The sequence below is a fragment of the Leptodactylus fuscus genome, chromosome 2 (assembly GCF_031893055.1).
Source record: "Leptodactylus fuscus isolate aLepFus1 chromosome 2, aLepFus1.hap2, whole genome shotgun sequence".
Taxonomy (NCBI): Eukaryota; Metazoa; Chordata; class Amphibia; order Anura; family Leptodactylidae; genus Leptodactylus; species Leptodactylus fuscus.
In genome coordinates, this window is record NC_134266.1 from 103,936,215 (window position 1) to 103,955,777 (window position 19,563).

At 41.6% G+C, this 19,563-nt stretch overlaps 1 protein-coding gene across 1 annotated transcript in view; it reads right to left on the reverse strand.

Moving 5' to 3' along the window:
• The window catches only part of FANCE (FA complementation group E), a 103,360-nt gene extending 84,909 nt beyond the window's left edge, over positions 1–18,451 (reverse strand). The window contains exons 1-4 of the mRNA XM_075264311.1: positions 18,252–18,451; positions 14,789–15,242; positions 6,888–6,938; positions 5,972–6,034 (exon numbers count right to left, since the gene is read on the reverse strand). Of these exons, the coding sequence (XP_075120412.1) occupies positions 5,972–6,034; positions 6,888–6,938; positions 14,789–15,242; positions 18,252–18,448 (765 nt within the window). The 5' untranslated portion in view covers positions 18,449–18,451. The remainder of the gene's footprint in view (positions 1–5,971; positions 6,035–6,887; positions 6,939–14,788; positions 15,243–18,251) is intronic.
• Positions 18,452–19,563: the final 1,112 nt, after the last annotated feature.

Here is a 19,563-nt window from a genome sequence, read left to right on the forward strand (position 1 = left end):
ATACAAAAAGTGGAAGATGGGAACTATACCTAAGGAAGAGTACACAGCAGTCTGCAGACTCTGCAAGACAAGCATCAAAGGAGCTAAGGCTGAACACGAATTGAAGCTTGCAAAAGAGGCAAAGAGTAAGGTAAAAGGATTTTGGGGATATGTTAAAAGCAAAAGAAAAGTAAAGGAGACCATTGGAGTCCTGAAGAATGACAAAGGAGAAACAGTTAACATGGTGGAACAGCAGGTGGAGCTACTAAATTCATATTTTGTATCCGTCTTCTCCCAAGAAACTAATGAAAATATCGACATTAATGGTGATGGAGATGAGGGGAAGGAGGACTCCAAGCTGACTATAAGCGAAGGTCTGGTAAGAGAGTACTTAGCCAAGTTACAGGAAACCAAGTCCCCAGGACCAGATGATTTACACCCTAGAGTCCTGAAAGAGATAGCAGAGGAAATAACAGAACCCCTTGCTATAATCTTCGATAAGTCATGGGAAACAGGAGTGGTCCCTTTAGATTGGAAAAGGGCAAATGTTGTCCCCATCTACAAAAAGGGGAAAAGGGACGATCCAGGAAATTACAGGCCAGTAAGTCTGACCTCGATAGCAGGAAAAATCTTTGAGCAAATTGTCAAGGAACATTTATTTCGGTACCTGGATGGGAAGGCATTAATTAACCAGAGCCAGCACGGCTTTATGACCAATAAATCTTGTCAGACTAACCTGATTTCCTTCTACAACAAAATCACTGAATGGTTGGACCAAGGGAATGCCGTGGACATAGTATATCTTGACTTCAATAAGGCATTTGATAAAGTATCACATAACCTTCTTATTGAAAAAATGATTAAGTATGGCTTTGACAAAAAATCAGTTAGGTGGATTCACAACTGGCTTAATGATCGGGCACAACGAATAATACTAAATGGCTACACATCGAACTGGAAGAAAGTCAAAAGCGGGGTGCCGCAGGGCTCTGTTCTGGGCCCAGTACTTTTTAATATCTTTATAAATGATCTGGGCGATGGAATTATTGGGGAACTCATAAAATTTGCAGATGATATGAAGATAGGAGGAATAGCCAACACTAGAGAGGAGAGAGAGTGTATTCAAAAGGACTTAGACACACTGGAACAATGGGCTGAGGCGAACAAAATGGTATTTAACAGGGAGAAATGCAAAGTTCTACATCTGGGTAACAGAAATGTAAAAAACATATATAGTATGGGAGGAACAGAACTAAGTGATAGCATAGGGGAAAAGGACTTGGGCATAATAGTAGATCACAAATTCAACATGAGCCAACAGTGCGGTGCTGCTGCAAAAAAGGCAAATAAAATTCTGGGATGTATTAAGACAAGCATTGAATCTAGATCAAGAGAGGTCATTATTCCGCTGTACTCTTCCCTGGTCAGACCACACCTGGAATACTGTGTACAGTTCTGGGCGCCTCAATTCAAGATAGACATCGATATATTGGAGCAAGTCCAGAGAAGAGCAACCAAAATGGTGGAAGGTCTGCAAACCATGTCCTATGAGGAGCGGCTAAAAGAACTGGGACTGTTTAGTTTGCAGAAGAGAAGGCTGAGGGGAGATTTAATAGCAGTCTACAAATATCTGAAAGGTAGTCACAGTGCAGAGGGATCTACCCTATTCTCATTAGCACAAGGAAGTACAAGAAGCAATGGGATGAAACTAAAGGGAAAGAGATACAGATTAGACATTAGGAAAAACTTTCTGACAGTGAGGGTAGTGAGAGAGTGGAATAGGCTGCCACGGGAGGTTGTGGGCGCTCCATCAATGGAAATCTTCAAGCGGAATCTGGATAAACATATAGCTGGGATGATTTAGGAAAACGTGCACTCACAGGGGGTTGGACCCGATGGCCCTTGAGGTCCCTTCCAACTCTACCATAAGAAAAAAAACAAAAACACACCATTCAGTGATTTTGTTGTAGAAGGAAATCAGGTTAGTCTGACAAGATTTATTGGTCATAAAGCCGTGATGGCTCTGGTTAATTAATGCCTTCCCATCCAGGTACCGAAGTAAATGTTCCTTGACAATTTGCTCAAAGGAACCTCTCCTCCATCTCTACCACCAGTACACTCCATCCATATCAGTCCCTCTTTTCTTCCTTTTCCCATGTACAGCCCTCACACACTTTTCAGTCTCTTTAATCATCCTTTTACTTCTTTTAGCAGTGATACCAAATATAAGCGCTCACATAAATCACTGAACCACCTTCTGTCTCTGTCCATTTTGCTCCTCCTAGCTGCTGGGGACATCTCTCCTAACCCCGGCCCTCCTTCCTTCACTAACTCTTCTTCCTGCACACATAGAAGGCCTACAAACCTCATCAACATTTACCGTGTTCCTTCTCCTCATCTCTCCCCTGTCTCTTTTAACTGCTCTCTCTGGAACGCCCGCTCAGTGTGTAACAAACTAGAATACATTAATGACTTATTCCTTAGTAAATCCCTCGGCCTGCTCGCCCTTACTGAAACTTGGATATAGCAGGCAGATACAGCCTCTCCTGCTGCTCTGTCTCATGGTGGCCTACAATTCTCACATACCTCTAGGCCTGACAACAGGCAGGGTGGTGGGGTAGGCTTACTTCTGTCACCACAGTGCATTTTTCAGGCCATTCCACCTGTACCCTCACTCACATTCTCCTCATTTGAAGTCCATGCTATCAGACTTTTTCGCCCACTCTCCTTACAGGTAGCTGTGATCTACCGTCCACCTGGCTCACCCTACCAATTTTTGGACCACTTGGCTTCTTGGCTTCCCCACTTTTTATCCAGTGACATTCCTACCCTCATCATGGGTGACTTTAACATCCCTATTGACACCCCTCACTCCCCAGCTGCCTCACAGTTTCTCTCATTAACCACTTCTCTTGGTCTTTCACAATGTTCTTCTTCTGCCACACATGTAGGTGGAAACACGATTGATCTTGTCTTCCATCGACTCCTCACAGTTTCTAAATTTACTAACTCTGCTCTGCCCCTCTCTGATCATAACCTTCTGTCTCTCACCATCAGTGCCCTCTCCCCTTCACAAGATACACCTACCCAACACACATATAGGAACTTGCGTGCTATCGACACCCAGCACCTCTTAGACACTCTACAGTCCTCTCTGTCCCCCATCTTCTCAATCTCCTGTCCCAATCTGGCCACCAGTCACTATAATGAAACCCTTAAAAATGCATTGGATGTGGTGGCTCCCCCTCCACTCGTAAAGTCCCACGTAGGAGGCAGCAGCCCTGGCACATGCCACAGACACGATTTCTTCAGCGGTGCTCTAGGTCTGCCGAACGTCTCTGGAGAAAATCACGCTCACCTGCAGATTTCCTCCACTTCAAATTTATGCTTAAAACATATAGTTCTGCCCTTTACCTCGCCAAACATGACTATTTCACCGCCCTCATCTCTTTTCTCTCCAGCAACCCTAAAAGGCTTTTTGAAACTTTTCACTCCTTACTCACACCGAAGGTGCAGACGCCATTCACAGACCTTAGTGCTGATGACCTGGCCACGTATTTCCATGCTAAAATTGATAAGATCCGTCAGGAAATTACTGCCCAAGCCCCAGGTGGCATTGATCCCACCACCTACCATAGCAATGATCCCCTCACCAACCGCACTTCAGAATGTCCATTCTCATCTTTTGAACCTGTTACAGAAGAGGAAGTCTCCCAACTACTTTCTTCATCTCGCCCTACAACCTGCAGTAGTGACCCCTTCCCCTCACACCTTCTCCAATCTCTGTCGCCTGCTGTCACGACTTACCTTACTAAAATTTTTAAGCTCTCTCTCTCTTCTGGAATCTTCCCATCCTCCTTCAAGCATTCTGTTATAAACCCGCTATTGAAAAAACCCTCCCTGGACCCATCCTGTGCTGCTAACTATCGACCTGTCTCTAACCTCCCCTTCATCTCTAAACTCTTGGAACGCCTGGTCTATTCTCGTTTAATCCGCTATCTCTCTGCTAACTCTATGCTTGACCCCTTACAATCTGGTTTCCGCGCTCTGCACTCTACTGAAACGGCTCTCACAAAAGTCTCCAATGATCTCCTAATGGCTAAATCCAATGGCGACTTCTCTCTTCTTATTCTTCTGGACCTCTCTGCAGCTTTTGACACTGTTGACCATCAACTCCTCCTCACTATGCTCCGCTCAGTCGGCCTCAAGGACACTGTGCTCTCCTGGTTCTCCTCTTATCTCTCAGACCGCACCTTCAGTGTATCATTTGCGGGCTCTGTTTCCTCCCCTCTTTCCCTTGCTGTTGGGGTTCCTCAGGGCTCGGTCCTAGGCCCCCTCCTCTTTTCTCTCTACACAGCCCCCATTGGACAAACCATTGCCAGATTTGGCTTCAGGTACCATCTTTATGCTGATGACACCCAATTACACACATCTTCCCGGGACATCACCCCTGCACTCATACAGAACACCAGTGACTGTCTCTCTGCTGTCTCTAATATCATGTCTTCACGCTATCTGAAACTAAATCTCTCCAAGACTGAACTACTACTGTTTCCACCATCTTATAAATCTGTCCCTGATATATCCATTGCAGTCTCAGGCCTTACTATAACTCCTAGGCAGCAGGCCCGCTGCCTCGGGGTCATGTTTGACGCAGACCTTTCCTTCACCCTTCATGTGGAATCACTCGCACGTTCATGTCACCTCCACCTCAAAAACATCTCCAGAATACGCCCTTTCCTTACCAGAGATACACTAAAGACACTTATTGTCTCTCTGATTCATTCTCGCCTTGACTACTGTAACTCCTTACTAATCGGTCTTCCCCTCACTAAACTCTCCCCTCTACAATCTATTCTGAATGCAGCGGCCAGGCTCATCTATCAGTCTAGACGCTACAGCGATGCCTCTGGGCTGTGCCAGTCATTACATTGGCTGCCTATTCAATGTAGAATAAAATATAAAGTTATCACGCTCATCCACAAGGCTCTCCATAATGCCGCACCTCCATACATTTCCTCCCTCATCTCTGTCTACCGCCCAACCCGTGCTCTCTGTTCACTCAATGACCTAACACTTACATCCTCTATTATCAGAACCTCCCACGCTCGTATACAAGACTTCTCCCGAGCTGCACCAATTCTCTGGAATGCTCTACCCGGACAATCAGATTTTAACTCCCGATTTCTACAGCTTCAAACGCAAACTAAAGACGCATCTTTTCAGACAAGCCTATCACAATTCCTAACGTAAACCCTTAACCTTCCTCTGTCCCCGCTCCCACATTACCCCACATGATATGATGTCATCTCAGGATAACTGTATCTATCCAAGCTCCATCCACATGTTAAAGGACACGATTGTTGACAGCTCATAAAGTTTTATGTTTGTGTAATGACAGTCACCTCTATTACAAAAGTGTCTGTCCTCTGCAGAAGCAATGCCGCCCCTGCTACCTCTTGTGTCACCCCCTCTACCTCATAGATTGTAAGCTCTTGCGAGCAGGGCCCTCAGTCCCATTGTGTGAAATGACTTTCTTTGTAATGTATCTTTGTGTCTGTATTTGAACCCTACAAATTGTACAGCGCTGCGGAATATGTTGGTGCTATAGAAATAAAATTTATTATTATTATTATTATTATATGTGATGATACATGATTTTGCTGATAGAGCCCCTTTAAAGATCATACAATGTGATTTACTGTATTTTTTTTTAGATTTTGTCTCTGACAGTTGTAGCGTACCTACAATAAATGTTACAGACCTCTCCATTCTTTGTAGGTGGGAAAACCTAGAAAATTGCCAGTATATCAAACACTTATTTTCACCACTGTACACAATGAGGTGGTGCTGCAGTAATATTGAATTTGTTCTACTTCTTAATATACTACTATTTACCCATCTACTGAAAAATCAACTTTTAGCTTTTCTGCAAATGCAGTCTAAATATGCAGTACGTACTGTGGGTACAAAAAATAAAGAAACTACACACCTGCAAAGGGTTGCACACATCACAGATATGTTTCAGCTTTAATAAAAATTCCTGGTCCAACGTCTAAAAAACAGAGAGGGATTGCTTGAGCTTGCGATTTAGTGACAAATTAGAATTTTTTTGTAATTTTTGCTTGTAATCTGTTTGCTGCAAAGTTTTATGAAAATGATTGTATATGTGAAATATTAAGTTGTGTTTTTATATAAAGTATGCTGTGCAATTTCAAAAAATTTTGATTTTGGTAGCAGTCACCGTTGGCTATGTGCAGTATAAATTTTGTAACATATTAGTGAATGACAGCAAAATATTGCCTGTCTTCTGTATAAGTGTTTTTGAGCCCCTGTTGTAGTTGTTTGCTGTATATATAAACATTGTGTACACCTAGATCTATTATTTTATAGGTTTTGTGTATGAATGTAAGATTAAATATGAGTTCTAAGTACAAATGTGTGTTTTAGTGCATTTTTTCCCAAAAATTATGTTTTGTGTTGGTCACAAAGTTACATGAAGGTGGACATCGCTATTAATAACCCATTGCGACATATCTCTCAGGTGGTTTACCTTCAAGAAATATATAGAGTTTAGGGGTGCAACTGCTTTTCACAATATGGAATCCCTACATTTTCTAGAATACTTTAACATTTCCAGCTTTAAAGCAGATTTTTGTTCCTTCCAGTTCTGGTGATTTTTTGAAGATATGCCGTTGAAGGCCTTAGTGATATAAATAAACTTTACATATGTTGAAATCTTATTTTTAGATGTAGTGCATATATCTTTTTTGTTTGTTTTTTCACTTTTAGCAACCAATATAAATGTGCATTGTTGTTATAAAACATACATTTTAAACTTCTCTCACCCCCAGTATATATACTTTAATAAGTATATTAAGTTTATATACTATACGATTTTTAATTACCTCAGAGTCCATTTCCAGATAAATGATATGCTTCAGTTTTGAAATATAACCCTGGAAAAAAGAACATACAAATAATTTAATGTGGAATGAACGAGTGCTCAAAATGCATCCCTAAGAATAAAGGTTCCACATAGCGGGCCACAGCAAAAAAAAAAAGTGCTGTGGGGAAAAGTGGAGCCAATTAGGCTCCCTACTGTCAGGTGGATGTTCCTGAGCTGGAGCGGACAGACAGGGACCTCCCACCTAACAGAGCATAACTATTCTGAAATTGACAGACTACTTCGAAATGGACTAGAGAACAAATTCCACCTGTACTGGATCAGCTAAGAAGCAACTTTTGAAGGATGTAAAATGTTAGTGAAAAGTCCTATTTAATGTCTTTAAAAAATTTTAAAACTTTGTAGGAAAGAAAATTTTATTTCCATCACCATATTGTGACCTGCATAACTTTTGTCAATCTGCTTTTAAAATTTAAAACACATTACATAAACGCATGGTGTTGGAGCTCTCTGATTAAAAAAAACAAAAAAAAACACCACCTTCATTATTATGCCAAATAATTACCTTCATCACTTCTCAACCCAAGTGTACATGTTACAAACACTGTTAGAACTCCATAACAAACCAGACCAAACAATCTACAGTAGCTGATTAACTGAAAAACTTTGTCCATACGATATCCCATCATGTCAACGCTACAACCAGTGCCTTCTCCATGTTGGACGATCCTCACACGGGTGAGCAGATGACTCTGACCATGAATTAACTCTAGGTTAGGTCTCCATTCAACTGGTAACAACCAAACTCCACTACCTTTACTTTACTTTTACTTTTTGGTAGAGTTGGAAGGGACCTCAAGGGCCATCGGGTCCAACTCCCTGCGAGTGCAGGTTTTCCTAAATCATCCCAGCTATATGTTGATCCAGATTCCGCTTGAAGATTTCCATTGATGGAGCGCCCACCATCTCCAGTGGCAGCCTATTCCACTCTCTCACTACCCTCACTGTCAGAAAGTTTTTCCTAATGTCTAATCTGTATCTCTTTCCCTTTAGTTTCATCCCATTGCTTCTTGTACTTCCTTGTGCTAATGAGAATAGGGTAGATCCCTCTGCACTGTGACTACCTTTCAGATATTTGTAGACTGCTATTAAATCTCCCCTCAGCCTTCTCTTCTGCAAACTAAACAATCCCAGTTCTTTTAGCCGCTCCTCATAGGACATGGTTTGCAGACCTTCCACCATTTTGGTCGCTCTTCTCTGGACTTGCTCCAATATATCGATGTCTTTCTTGAATTGAGGCGCCCAGAACTGTACATAGTATTCCAGGTGTGGTCTGACCAGGGAAGAGTACAGTGGAATAATGACCTCTCTTGATCTAGATTCAATGCTTGTCTTAATACATCCCAGAATATTATTAGCCTTTTTTGCTGCAGCACCGCACTGTTGGCTCATGTTGAATTTGTGATCTACTATTATGCCCAAGTCCTTTTCCCCTATGCTATCACTTAGTTCTATTCCTCCCATACTATATATGTTTTTTACATTTCTGTTACCCAGATGTAGAACTTTGCATTTCTCCCTGTTAAATACCATTTTGTTCGCCTCAGCCCATTGTTCCAGTGTGTCTAAGTCCTTTTGAATACACTCTCTCTCCTCTCTAGTGTTGGCTATTCCTCCTATCTTCGTATCATCTGCAAATTTTATGAGTTCCCCAATAATTCCATTGTCCAGATCATTTATAAAGTTATTAAAAAGTACTGGGCCCAGAACAGAGCCCTGCGGCACCCCGCTTTTGACTTTCTTCCAGTTCTATGTGTAGCCATTTAGTATTACTCGTTGTGCCCGATCATTAAGCCAGTTGTGAATCCACATAACTGATTTTTTGTCAAAGCCATACTTACCGTATTTTTCGGACTATAAGACGCACTTTTTTTCCCCAAAATTTTTGGGGAAAAGAAGGGTGCGTCTTATAGTCTGAAGGTGGCGCCTGGCATCCGCTGTAATAGAGAGGCGGAAGCCGGTAAGTGATAGACGCCATTACAGGTGCCGGGGCCTGCGACATCGCTGCGCTCCTCTGCCCCGCATGAAGCCAGCAGCGGCAGGGGCTCCTCCGTGCCCCCGCCGCTGGCTTCATGCAGGGGAGAGGATCGTAGCGATGTCTCAGGCCCCGGCGTCTATCCCTCCCCGGCATCCGCCTCTCTAGTACAGCGGATGCCGGGTCAGTATCAGCGGCCCCTTCTCCCCCGGGGCCGGTCCCCACCGGCCCCGTACCTGTAAAGTTGCAGGCCGGCTCCTGCGCGGCGATATCGCAGGAGCCGACCTGTTCGGGTGACAGCCGGGAGCCTAATGAAGCTCCCGGGCCTGTCACTGCTATATATTAGTATTGCGGCTGGGTCTATGACCAGCCGTAATACTAATACACAGAATGTCCCATAGACGGCAATACAGTTGTATTGCCGTCTATGGGACTTGCGATCAAGTGACCGCAGGTTCAAGCCCCCGGGGGGAATAAAATAGTAAAAAAAAAAAAAAAAAAAAAAAAAAAAAAAAGCTTTAAAAATATGAAATAAATAAAAGTTCTAAATCACCTCCTCTTTTTTTTTTTCAATACAAGGTGATCTAAGCAATAGATATCCCCCAAAATGGTATAACTAAAAAGTACAGCTGGCCCCGCAAAAAAAACGCTCTATGCATCCCCGTACAGCTGCAGGGTCACCTGTCAATGTGGCCTTGCAGCTGTTGCAAAACTACAACTCCCATATATTAAATATTTTACCAGTTTTTGCTTCAAAATTTTTTTTCCCTATTTTCCTCCTCTAAAAATTTTATGAGTTCCCCAATAATTCCATCGCCCAGATCATTTATAAAGATATTAAAAAGTACTGGGCCCAGAACAGAGCCCTGCGGCACCCCGCTTTTGACTTTCTTCCAGTTCGATGTGTAGCCATTTAGTATTACTCGTTGTGCCCGATCATTAAGCCAGTTGTGAATCCACCTAACTGATTTTTTGTCAAAGCCATACTTAATCATTTTTTCAATAAGAAGGTTATGTGATACTTTATCAAATGCCTTACTGAAGTCAAGATATACTATGTCCACGGCATTCCCTTGGTCCAACCATTCAGTGATTTTGTTGTAGAAGGAAATCAGGTTAGTCTGACAAGATTTATTGGTCATAAAGCCGTGCTGGCTCTGGTTAATTAATGCCTTCCCATCCAGGTACCGAAGTAAATGTTCCTTGACAATTTGCTCAAAGATTTTTCCTGCTATCGAGGTCAGACTTACTGGCCTGTAATTTCCTGGATCGTCCCTTTTCCCCTTTTTGTAGATGGGGACAACATTTGCCCCTTTTCCAATCTAAAGGGACCACTCCTGTTTCCCATGACTTACCGAAGATTATAGCAAGGGGTTCTGTTATTTCCTCTGCTATCTCTTTCAGGACTCTAGGGTGTAAATCATTTGGTCCTGGGGACTTGGTTTCCTGTAACTTGGCTAAGTGCTCTCTTACCAGACCTTCGCTTATAGTCAGCTTGGAGTCCTCCTTCCCCTCATCTCCATCACCATTAATGTTGATATTTCCATTAGTTTCTTGGGAGAAGACGGATACAAAATATGAATTTAGTAGCTCCACCTGTTGTTCCACCATGTTAACTGTTTCTCCTTTGTCATTCTTCAGGACTCCAATGGTCTCCTTCACTTTTCTTTTGCTTTTAACATATCCCCAAAATCCTTTTACCTTACTCTTTGCCTCTTTTGCAAGCTTCAATTCGTGTTCAGCCTTAGCTCCTTTGATGCTTGTCTTGCAGAGTCTGCAGACTGCTGTGTACTCTTCCTTAGGTATAGTTCCCATCTTCCACTTTTTGTATGTTTCCTTTTTCCTTTTTAGCAGGTTATGTAATTTTTTGGTCATCCATCCTGATATTTTTAGGTGCTTCCCATTTTTCTTCCTTCTAGGTATTGTTAGTTCCTGTGCTTTAATGATTTCCCTACGGAAGATTTCCCACCCTTCATGTGCATTTTTGTGCTTAAGAATTTTGCACCATGGAATTCTGCTAACCCTTGCCTTCAGGCTCTTGAAGTCTGCCCTGCTAAAGTCGAGCCTTGAAGTCTGTGTCTTCTCAGGTCTTCTTCTTCTTGCAACCCCAAACTCAAGTATAGCATGATCGCTCAATCCCAGTGTCCCTGCTACCCGTAGTCCCTTAACCACGTGCTCTTTGTTGGTTAGGACTAGGTCCAAAATGGATGTTCCTCTCGTGTTTTCTTCTACTAGCTGGGCAATGAAGTTGTCCGCTAGAGAGGATAAAAATTTGATGGAGCCTTTACTCTTGGCTGTGTGGGTTTCCCAATGAATGTCAGGGTAATTGAAGTCTCCCATGATCACTATTTCATGTTTCTTTGAGAGCGTGGTCATTTGCTGTGAAAAAATCTCATCCATGTCTTCTGTCTGTCCTGGTGATCTGTAATAAACGCCTAGTATGATGTCCTTATCATTGTTTTTCCCTTGAATTACTACCCAAATAATTTCCAGTAGATTATCATTCTGTAAAACTGTAATTTCTGTGGAGATGTGTTCTTTTTTAACATACAATGCAACTCCACCCCTCTTTTATTAGTTCTATTCTTTTTTAATAAGTTGTATCCTTCCATCTGTATGTTCCAATCATGCATGTCGTTCCACCAGGTTTCTGTGATGCCAATGACGTCATAGTTTTCCTTGTGTATCATCAGCTCTAGTTCTCCTTGTTTGTTTCCCATGCTTTGTGCGTTTGTGTAAAAACATTTCAGATTGTGCTCTACTGCATCCTTTTTCGTAATTTCCTTCTGAGTATCCTGTCTTGGGTCCTCTTTACCACATCTAGTAACCTTGTTAAGTATGTCTTTTAGCTGCATGTTCTTGTCTTTCTTTTTTCTTCCCATCCCCTCTTCTTCTAGTTTAAAGCCCTTCTGATGAGTGTGGCAAGTCTATCGGCAAATATGTTTTTCCCAGGTTTTGTGAGATGTATCCCGTCTCTAGCAAGGAGTCCATCATAGAGGTAATTCACGCCATGGTCCAAAAATCCAAATCCTTGCTCTCGGCACCACCGTCGAAACCAGGTGTTTACCTCTAGTATTCTATTCCATCTCCTGATGCCATGACCATCAACTGGGAGGATTGATGAGAATACTACCTGCGCATCCAGTTCCTTCACTGTCTTCCCCAAATTTTTAAAGTCTTTATAGATAGTTGGTAAATCATTTTTTGCCATGTCGTTTGTACCCACATGTATCAGTAGGAATGGGTAGTCGTCCTTGGAGCTGAGGAGGCTTGGTATCCTATCGGCCACATCCTTGATTTTTGCTCCTGGGAGGCAGCATACTTCTCGTGCGGTTAAGTCTGGCCTGCAGACAGCTGCCTCTGTGCCTCTTAGCAGTGAGTCACCCATAACCACTACTCTTCTTTTCTTCCTTGCAACACCATTTCTTGTTGCTCCTGATTGTCTCTGGGTGACTTTTGTTTCTTCTTTTGCTGATAGGTTATTTTTGTCATTTTCATCCACCTGCATGAGTTTCATATCGGTTACTTAGCTGTGTGAGTGGTGATGGCCTTGTGATCCATCTGCATCTCTTGGTCACGTGTCCAGTTTTCTGCCTCTGTAGGTTCTCTCAAGTATTCTTTCCTTAACATGGAAAAAGAAAGTGAAAGTGGATGTGGGCCTACTCTGGATGGAAGCTGAAAACAGAGTGTCGCAGCTTGAGGACCCAGTTTCTCCTATACTGGCACAAAATTTCCTTGTTAGTGAAATCTACATCTCTCGGAGTACAAGGAGACAACAATTTAAAAAATAGACTGAGGAGGAATAATATGCGGGCACTAATTAGGCCTGAATGAGCTGAGAGAACACATCCAAGTATCTTCATGGAATAGTGGTTCTGGAACATCAGTCTCAACCCGACACCATTCAGTACATATCCTATTGAGTGGTCTTGTTGGGTTCTTGCCCAGCTGTCTCAGCTGGAGCTCCACCATGACCACTTTGTCAGATTCCAGTGTAGCCAAGACCATGATCATATCCTGCAGGATGCTAGGATACAGGGAGGACTAAAGTTTTCAGAATACTACGATCTTGGCATTTGCTAATTTCTCTGCTGTGCTAGGGAAAACTAGAGCTTCCTTTGTGGAATTGAAGAAATGCCTTCAGGAACAACAAATAAGCTACTCTATGGCCTTCCCTGCACAACTCTGGATTGTAAGTGAGGACTACACCATTTTCTTCAATACTCAGAGGCTGGTGATTCAACTCCTGATATCGATCGCCAAAATGTTAACTGTGTGGTTCCTGGTTGGAGCTATTTTGCACCCTGATGTCCATCGTCGCACCATTGAGCTGTTAATCACCATCTCTGATAATCTAAGAGCATTATTTTTGTCCTCCAACTTCTTACTGCACATATGGACAACCATTCATACATGCATGCATGGTATGTTACCCAATGCACATAGATATTCCATGTATATTACTATGGTTAGATAACCTCCCTGAAATTATCTGATGTATCCTTAGGGTATATATTGTCATGCCAGCCAAAACTTTTGCCTCCATTACCTTTGGCGACTTTAATCTACAAGTTAACTTCTCAGGACAAATTCCATCCAATTGGAGAATCTCTTCCTGCTTACACAATATGCACGAATACACCCATCATACCCAGGGCAGTAATACTTTATAACGTAACTATATATGTGGCAATGTGGCCATTATACACTTCATCACCCACTTCCCAAGAGTGATATCTGGTTTTTCTTTGATCCTGTTTGAACTTCACCCCCCCCCCCCCTACAACCACATCAACCATTTCTAGCTCGCCCTGTTCGCTCTGGACCATACTGTCTTCCAACAAGTAAATGCGCCTCTCCCGGAATTATTCCTCCTTTAGTGATTCACGCAAGACATATTTGAAAGAATATGTACAGTCTTCAAATGCATATGTTAAACGTGAATCTTCCAAGGAAGGAAGTAGTCATGTGACTGCCTGTATATCTTTGGAGCGTAAACGTCCAATCCAACAAAGGCTAACCATGAAGAATGGCTGCAGAATAAGAGAGACTACCTACACCGCTTGTAAGAGAAGGCTAGAAGACATATACTCTAACAATCAACTCCATTTTAAACAAGCAGGGCAATCAAGTCTTGTCACACATGAAACGAGTCAAGTCCCCAGGCCCAGACGGAATCACAAAGTAAATATATATCAAAGAGCAAGAACAGTTATTCCCCCCTCTCCTAGAAAGACCCTAAACTGGTCCTTTCAACAAGGAGTATTTTCACCTTTCTTCTATTATGCAACCATTGCAGTCATACTCAAACTGGGGAAAGACCCTTTGGACTGCCGATCCTACCATCCCATATCACTTCTCAACTCAAACTACAAAAATACTTGCTAAAGGGCTTGCCATTGGACTGAACAGGGTGAGGACTACGTTAACCACCCTGATCAATCAGCCTTCATGCCAGGAAGAAATACTTGTGATAACCTAGGCAGAGCCCGAATAATAACACAGCTGGGTGCTGCTGGAGGAAAGGTCAAGCGTTTGCCTCCATTGAGTGGTTGTAACTTACCAAAGTTCTTAAAAAATTTGGCATTGGCCCTAGCTCCCACAACAAAGCTATCACCAGCTCATTATCTCCACGTTTTTGGTACACATGGACATTCAGCAGGAGTGTCCCCTTTTATTTGCAAAGGCAATGGAGCCACTCAAATCCGGACTTCCCTACACTAGGCAATGTTTTTGATAGATAACCTTCCGGTTTAAGGATCAAAGACCAGCCTATTCTTTTAAGCTCAATAAAGAAAAGGATAAAAGTTGAATGTGTCAAAATTAATGTTGAAGTTCAATAATCTGTAATGGAAGTACTGCACTACCTTGATGAATGAAGGAACTTCCTCCGTCTCCTTGGGGGTCACTGCTTCCTCTGTTTTCAGTTCTTCAGCAGACTCATGTGACTGGGAGATTGTGTAGATCTCTTCAGTGCAAATATTTGAAGTGGACCCTCCATTATCTTCTAAAAAGGTTTCATTTCCACATGGTTTATATTGGCCTAATTTAGACTGCTCTGCTCCTGTCTGATTCAAGTCTTTGCAGAGAATCTGCACTCTTTCGACCACTTGAGATCTTTGGACACAGATTTCATCCGCACTATTTTTGAGAAACTGATTAGTGAGGTACAGCAACCAGTCATCAGAGATGCAATGCTCTATCCTTACTGTCTCTGCTAGAAGCTTAATACATGAGATTGGTAAAACGTGAAAAACAAAGTTCAGGATGCTGAATACATTCCTCTGTAATTGAATAGGCATCAGGAAAAGTTTTGGCTTTCTGTGAATAAAATGTAACAGGGAATTACGGCACACATACCTGTAGAACAAAACTGTTAGTATGGGATGACAGATTATGTCCTAGATTAAAACCACGATTAACTGAACATGTTAGCTCTGAGTAATGAATGGTTTTAGGACACTCCCCTTTTTTACATGCCCTACGCAGTTATTCATATATTAGCAATGCTGATTGGATGGCGTCAGTTAGTGACATATCCTTTATCCAAACGCATTGTGAGACAGGGTGGCAAGGATGCAAAATAATTAAAATTAATGTGGGCAATTTCAAAACAATTAATTGAACTGACTTTCAGTTTCGGTTATTTTCCAATTCATTACCCAGCCTTAACTGCTAGTTTTGTTCTTTTACTTTTAAGATGAGGCCCCACGTTGCAAAATCTCAGGGTTTTTTTGCTACAGATTTTGCAGTGGTTTTTTTGTGCCAAAAGCCAGAAGTGGATTAAGCAGAAGGTACAAGTATAAGAACTTCCTATATATTTCCCATTTCTTTTGTAGCCATTCTTGGCTTTAGCTCAAAAATATCAACAAAATCTGCAACAAATCTGCATTTCCTCAACATGGGGCCTCAGCTTTGCATTGATTTCACCCAGAACACATGTATTATATCTTATCTACAGGATAGACAACATAAATTTCATGTGTGGGAACCCCACTGATCATTAGAGCAGGGATCCTTTTCTACAGGACTGCATGTTTAATGTGGTGATAAAAGTTTCTGGTGGAAAAAAAAACCTTTTTAGGAGGGGCCCTATTCATGAAGTGGAAACGCCACAGCAAAATCCGCAGAATTTTACAGTAAAAAGTGAATAGAATTCTGGCTAACCATATCCAACCATTGCTGAAAAATATCCACAACGCACATGATGCGATTTCAAAAGCCATTGCATTTTTGTAAATTGTAGTATGTCAATTATACCTACAGAAATGCTTTCTATATAAGTAGAGTTAAAGCAGAAAGTCTGCAGAGGAAGTCTGCAGGCTTTCTGTGAAAAATGCTGCGGAAAAAAAAACGTAATCCGATTCCTCCACAGTCTATTCTGCATTGGCCCATTATGTGGAGCGTTAGCCTTGAGTGGTTTTCTAGGATAGTAAAGGGGGAAAAAAAAAGGCTCCATAATTCATTCCACAGTGTGCATAACTGATGGCTGGGCAAAATAGTGAGTATTTTAACATTTTATATCAGTTACAATTATTGTGTCATAACCATATGCATGTGCCCTGTCCAAATAAAAATGGCACATGGGTTATCTGTGTGCCGCCCGTGCCTTCACTGACCCATTCATTTCATCAAGTGAGCATGGGCCACAAAATGTACAGATATAGGACCTGTCCCGAGTTTTGACACACGAATGTGTCAAGTATGCTAACTGTGATAAGCATGGTTAGTACACTAATAAAGCACACGGTTAAAGCTAAAGTGTTAGTTAAACATCCTTTAGTTAATAGTAAGCAAGTTTATGTAGATTAATTGAGTGGACTTTTGGTTTCAGTTATTTTATGATTAATTGCCAACCCCTAACTTTATTCAATATTAATAACTGAGGTATTGATATATGATGATATATCTAATGCCAGTTTAGTGACACCACACCGTATAATGCCCTGTTAGTAACCACCATATTATGATTTAGATTGCACGAGTGTTTTGGTACCTCCCTGTGCCAAAACACTTGTGCAATCAAAATCATAATATCATCAATGACATGAAAATTTTGGTTTTAAGGAGGAATTTCAAATCGAGAGACAGGAGAATATGGGAGTATAAACTCAGGACCCTTTTTGACACATTCCAGAGGGGGTTTGAATTTCATGGATTTATGTCCTCCTACAAGACTTAGGCATCTCATCACTAATCAAAGGGACCATAAAACTCAGAGGGCCATCCTTTGAACTGATAATTTGTTTTTTAAGGCATCTATTTATTTGTGTGTACTGCTTTTCATCACCTGTCGCACCAAACACGTTATTCCTGTGTCCTTATGTATAAATAGAAGTGAGTTAGAAAACTCACCAAAATAAATATGCATCCCTTCAGAAATTTTGCTATACCATGCTTGATGAAGAGACCGGACTAGTCTCGAAAGCTTGCAATCTGTCATCATTTTTGTTAGCCATTAAAAAGGTATCAACTACTGAAGACACTCAATTTTTTATATTTCATATCCACTGGCTACGATACAAAGATATATTTTTCATTTAACAAATAGCTGACAGCCAAGGTCAATCTGACTGAATTCCTATGAAACTCTAGTGAGTAAATTCCTTAAGGTGCTAAATATAACAAATTAGGATCTTTTGCACTCTATGTTCATACAATAGCAAATATATAACAATGCTTTTAGATTCTCTTGCAGAAAGTTTAAGAAAACAATCTGCGAATTGATTACATCACTGCGTTATAGGATAGGCCAAGTCCACCAATATATCGATATCTTATATAACAATAATAATGCTTGGGACCCCCCCAAACGGAAACCTATAGACTGTGGGGTCTACTGGGTTTCCACCCAAAAAGAGCAGAGAATACAGAAAGAAAAGCGCTGCTTGAGGGACTTTTCTCTCCACATTTTTAAAGCGGAATGGGCAACGGAATCCCCAGGCAGAGACTAGGAACAGGTATGAACCTAGCCTTACTGTGGCCCAAATAAACCATTATATCAGTAGTGCAAATAGATTTTTTTTTCACTCTACATATAATTTTCCTTGGCATTTCCTTGTTTGATAATAGTAGACGGGTACAGCAGAAAGCTCTGGTTTCCACATGCTGAAACGATGTCCATCTGTGGAGGCTACTGACTATACAATTCTGTAGGGAATTCTGATATCTCTATAAACATTGTATGGCCCGTTGACCACTACGGGTGTGGGGATTTAGACTGTGTGTGGCTGTACCCTTAATATAAGTAGAATTAGTATAAATATATTACTCCAACATAATTCAGATAATATATATATACACACACAATATAAAATAAATATTTCTCACAAGATCAATTTTCCGGTTGGTCCATCCTGGGAGGGCACTTTCATGCAAAGATTTTCCAAAATATTGTTCCAAGGAAAAGGTCCAGGGAAAATCTGAAGAACCCTGTAAGCTGCCAGGAATCCATGAGAACCAGTTCCCAGGGCCTGAAGGAAGAGACGGTTAACCCTGTCATTGTTGTAGGCAGAGAAGCTTGTCATGAGGATTTCTAAGAGAAAGTTTGGGGAAAAAAAAATCGTTTAACATTCAACAGACATCAGAGGTGCTATCTAAAAAAATGTTTTTTAAACTGAAAAAACTCACAGAAAAATCGCCGACAGAGCATGCGCAGTTTGCTCTGTCCAAACCCTAAGTGGCAGAGCCGACTGCACATGCGCAGGATTTCGATTGCCAAAGTTGCACTCGTCGGCTGCTGCCGCAGTGAAAAGGCAGAGATGGAAGTCAACACTGCTCGGAGAAGAGGGAGAAAGCCCCCATTGCTTTCTGAGCATAAAGAGAAAAAGAAGAAGAATTTGAAAACGGTGGTGAGAACCACCAAAATAAAGTTAAGAGATGAATAGCCTTTAAAAAGGCTATTCCTACGTGCTTTCAGATTAAACCCTATTTTTTTCAATGATAGAATCCCTTTATGGCTGAGGCCCCACAATGTGGAAAAGCACAAATGTGTTGCAGATTTTGCTGCATTTTTTTTTTTAGCTAAAATCAGGTGTGGATTGAGCAGAAGAGAGAACAACTTCCTATATATGTCCTATTCCTTATGTAGCTGTTTTTGACTTTGGCTCAAAAAAACTGCAAAGTCTGCAACTAAAAAGCTGCATTTGCGCAACGTATGACCTTTGCCTAAGGCCCCACATAATGAGCCAAAAGCAAAAAAGCACTGCAGGAAAAACCACACACAATGTTTTTTCCCTGCTGAGATTTTCACAAAGTCTGCAGTGCAAAGTTTTTCTCTGTGAATTTTCTGCTTCAATTATGCCTATATGGAAAATGCTAGTGTTTCCATATAGGTATAACTGACACAATGAGATTTACAAAAATGGTTTTTGATATCATAGCGGATATTTTTCTGCAATGTATGGATGGAATTAGTAAGAATCCCATCCACTTTGCAGGTACTGTAAATCACTGCGATTTTTGCAACATGGGACCATAGCTTAAGTCCGTGATGGCGAACCTATGGCACACGTTCCAGAGAAGGCACGCAGAGCCCTCTATGCTGACACGCGTGCGGTCACACAGATCGCTCACTAATGGGGAATCCCAGTTACTGAGCAATCACTGCTTTCAGCTGGATGTGCATTTGCCTAAGGCTGTC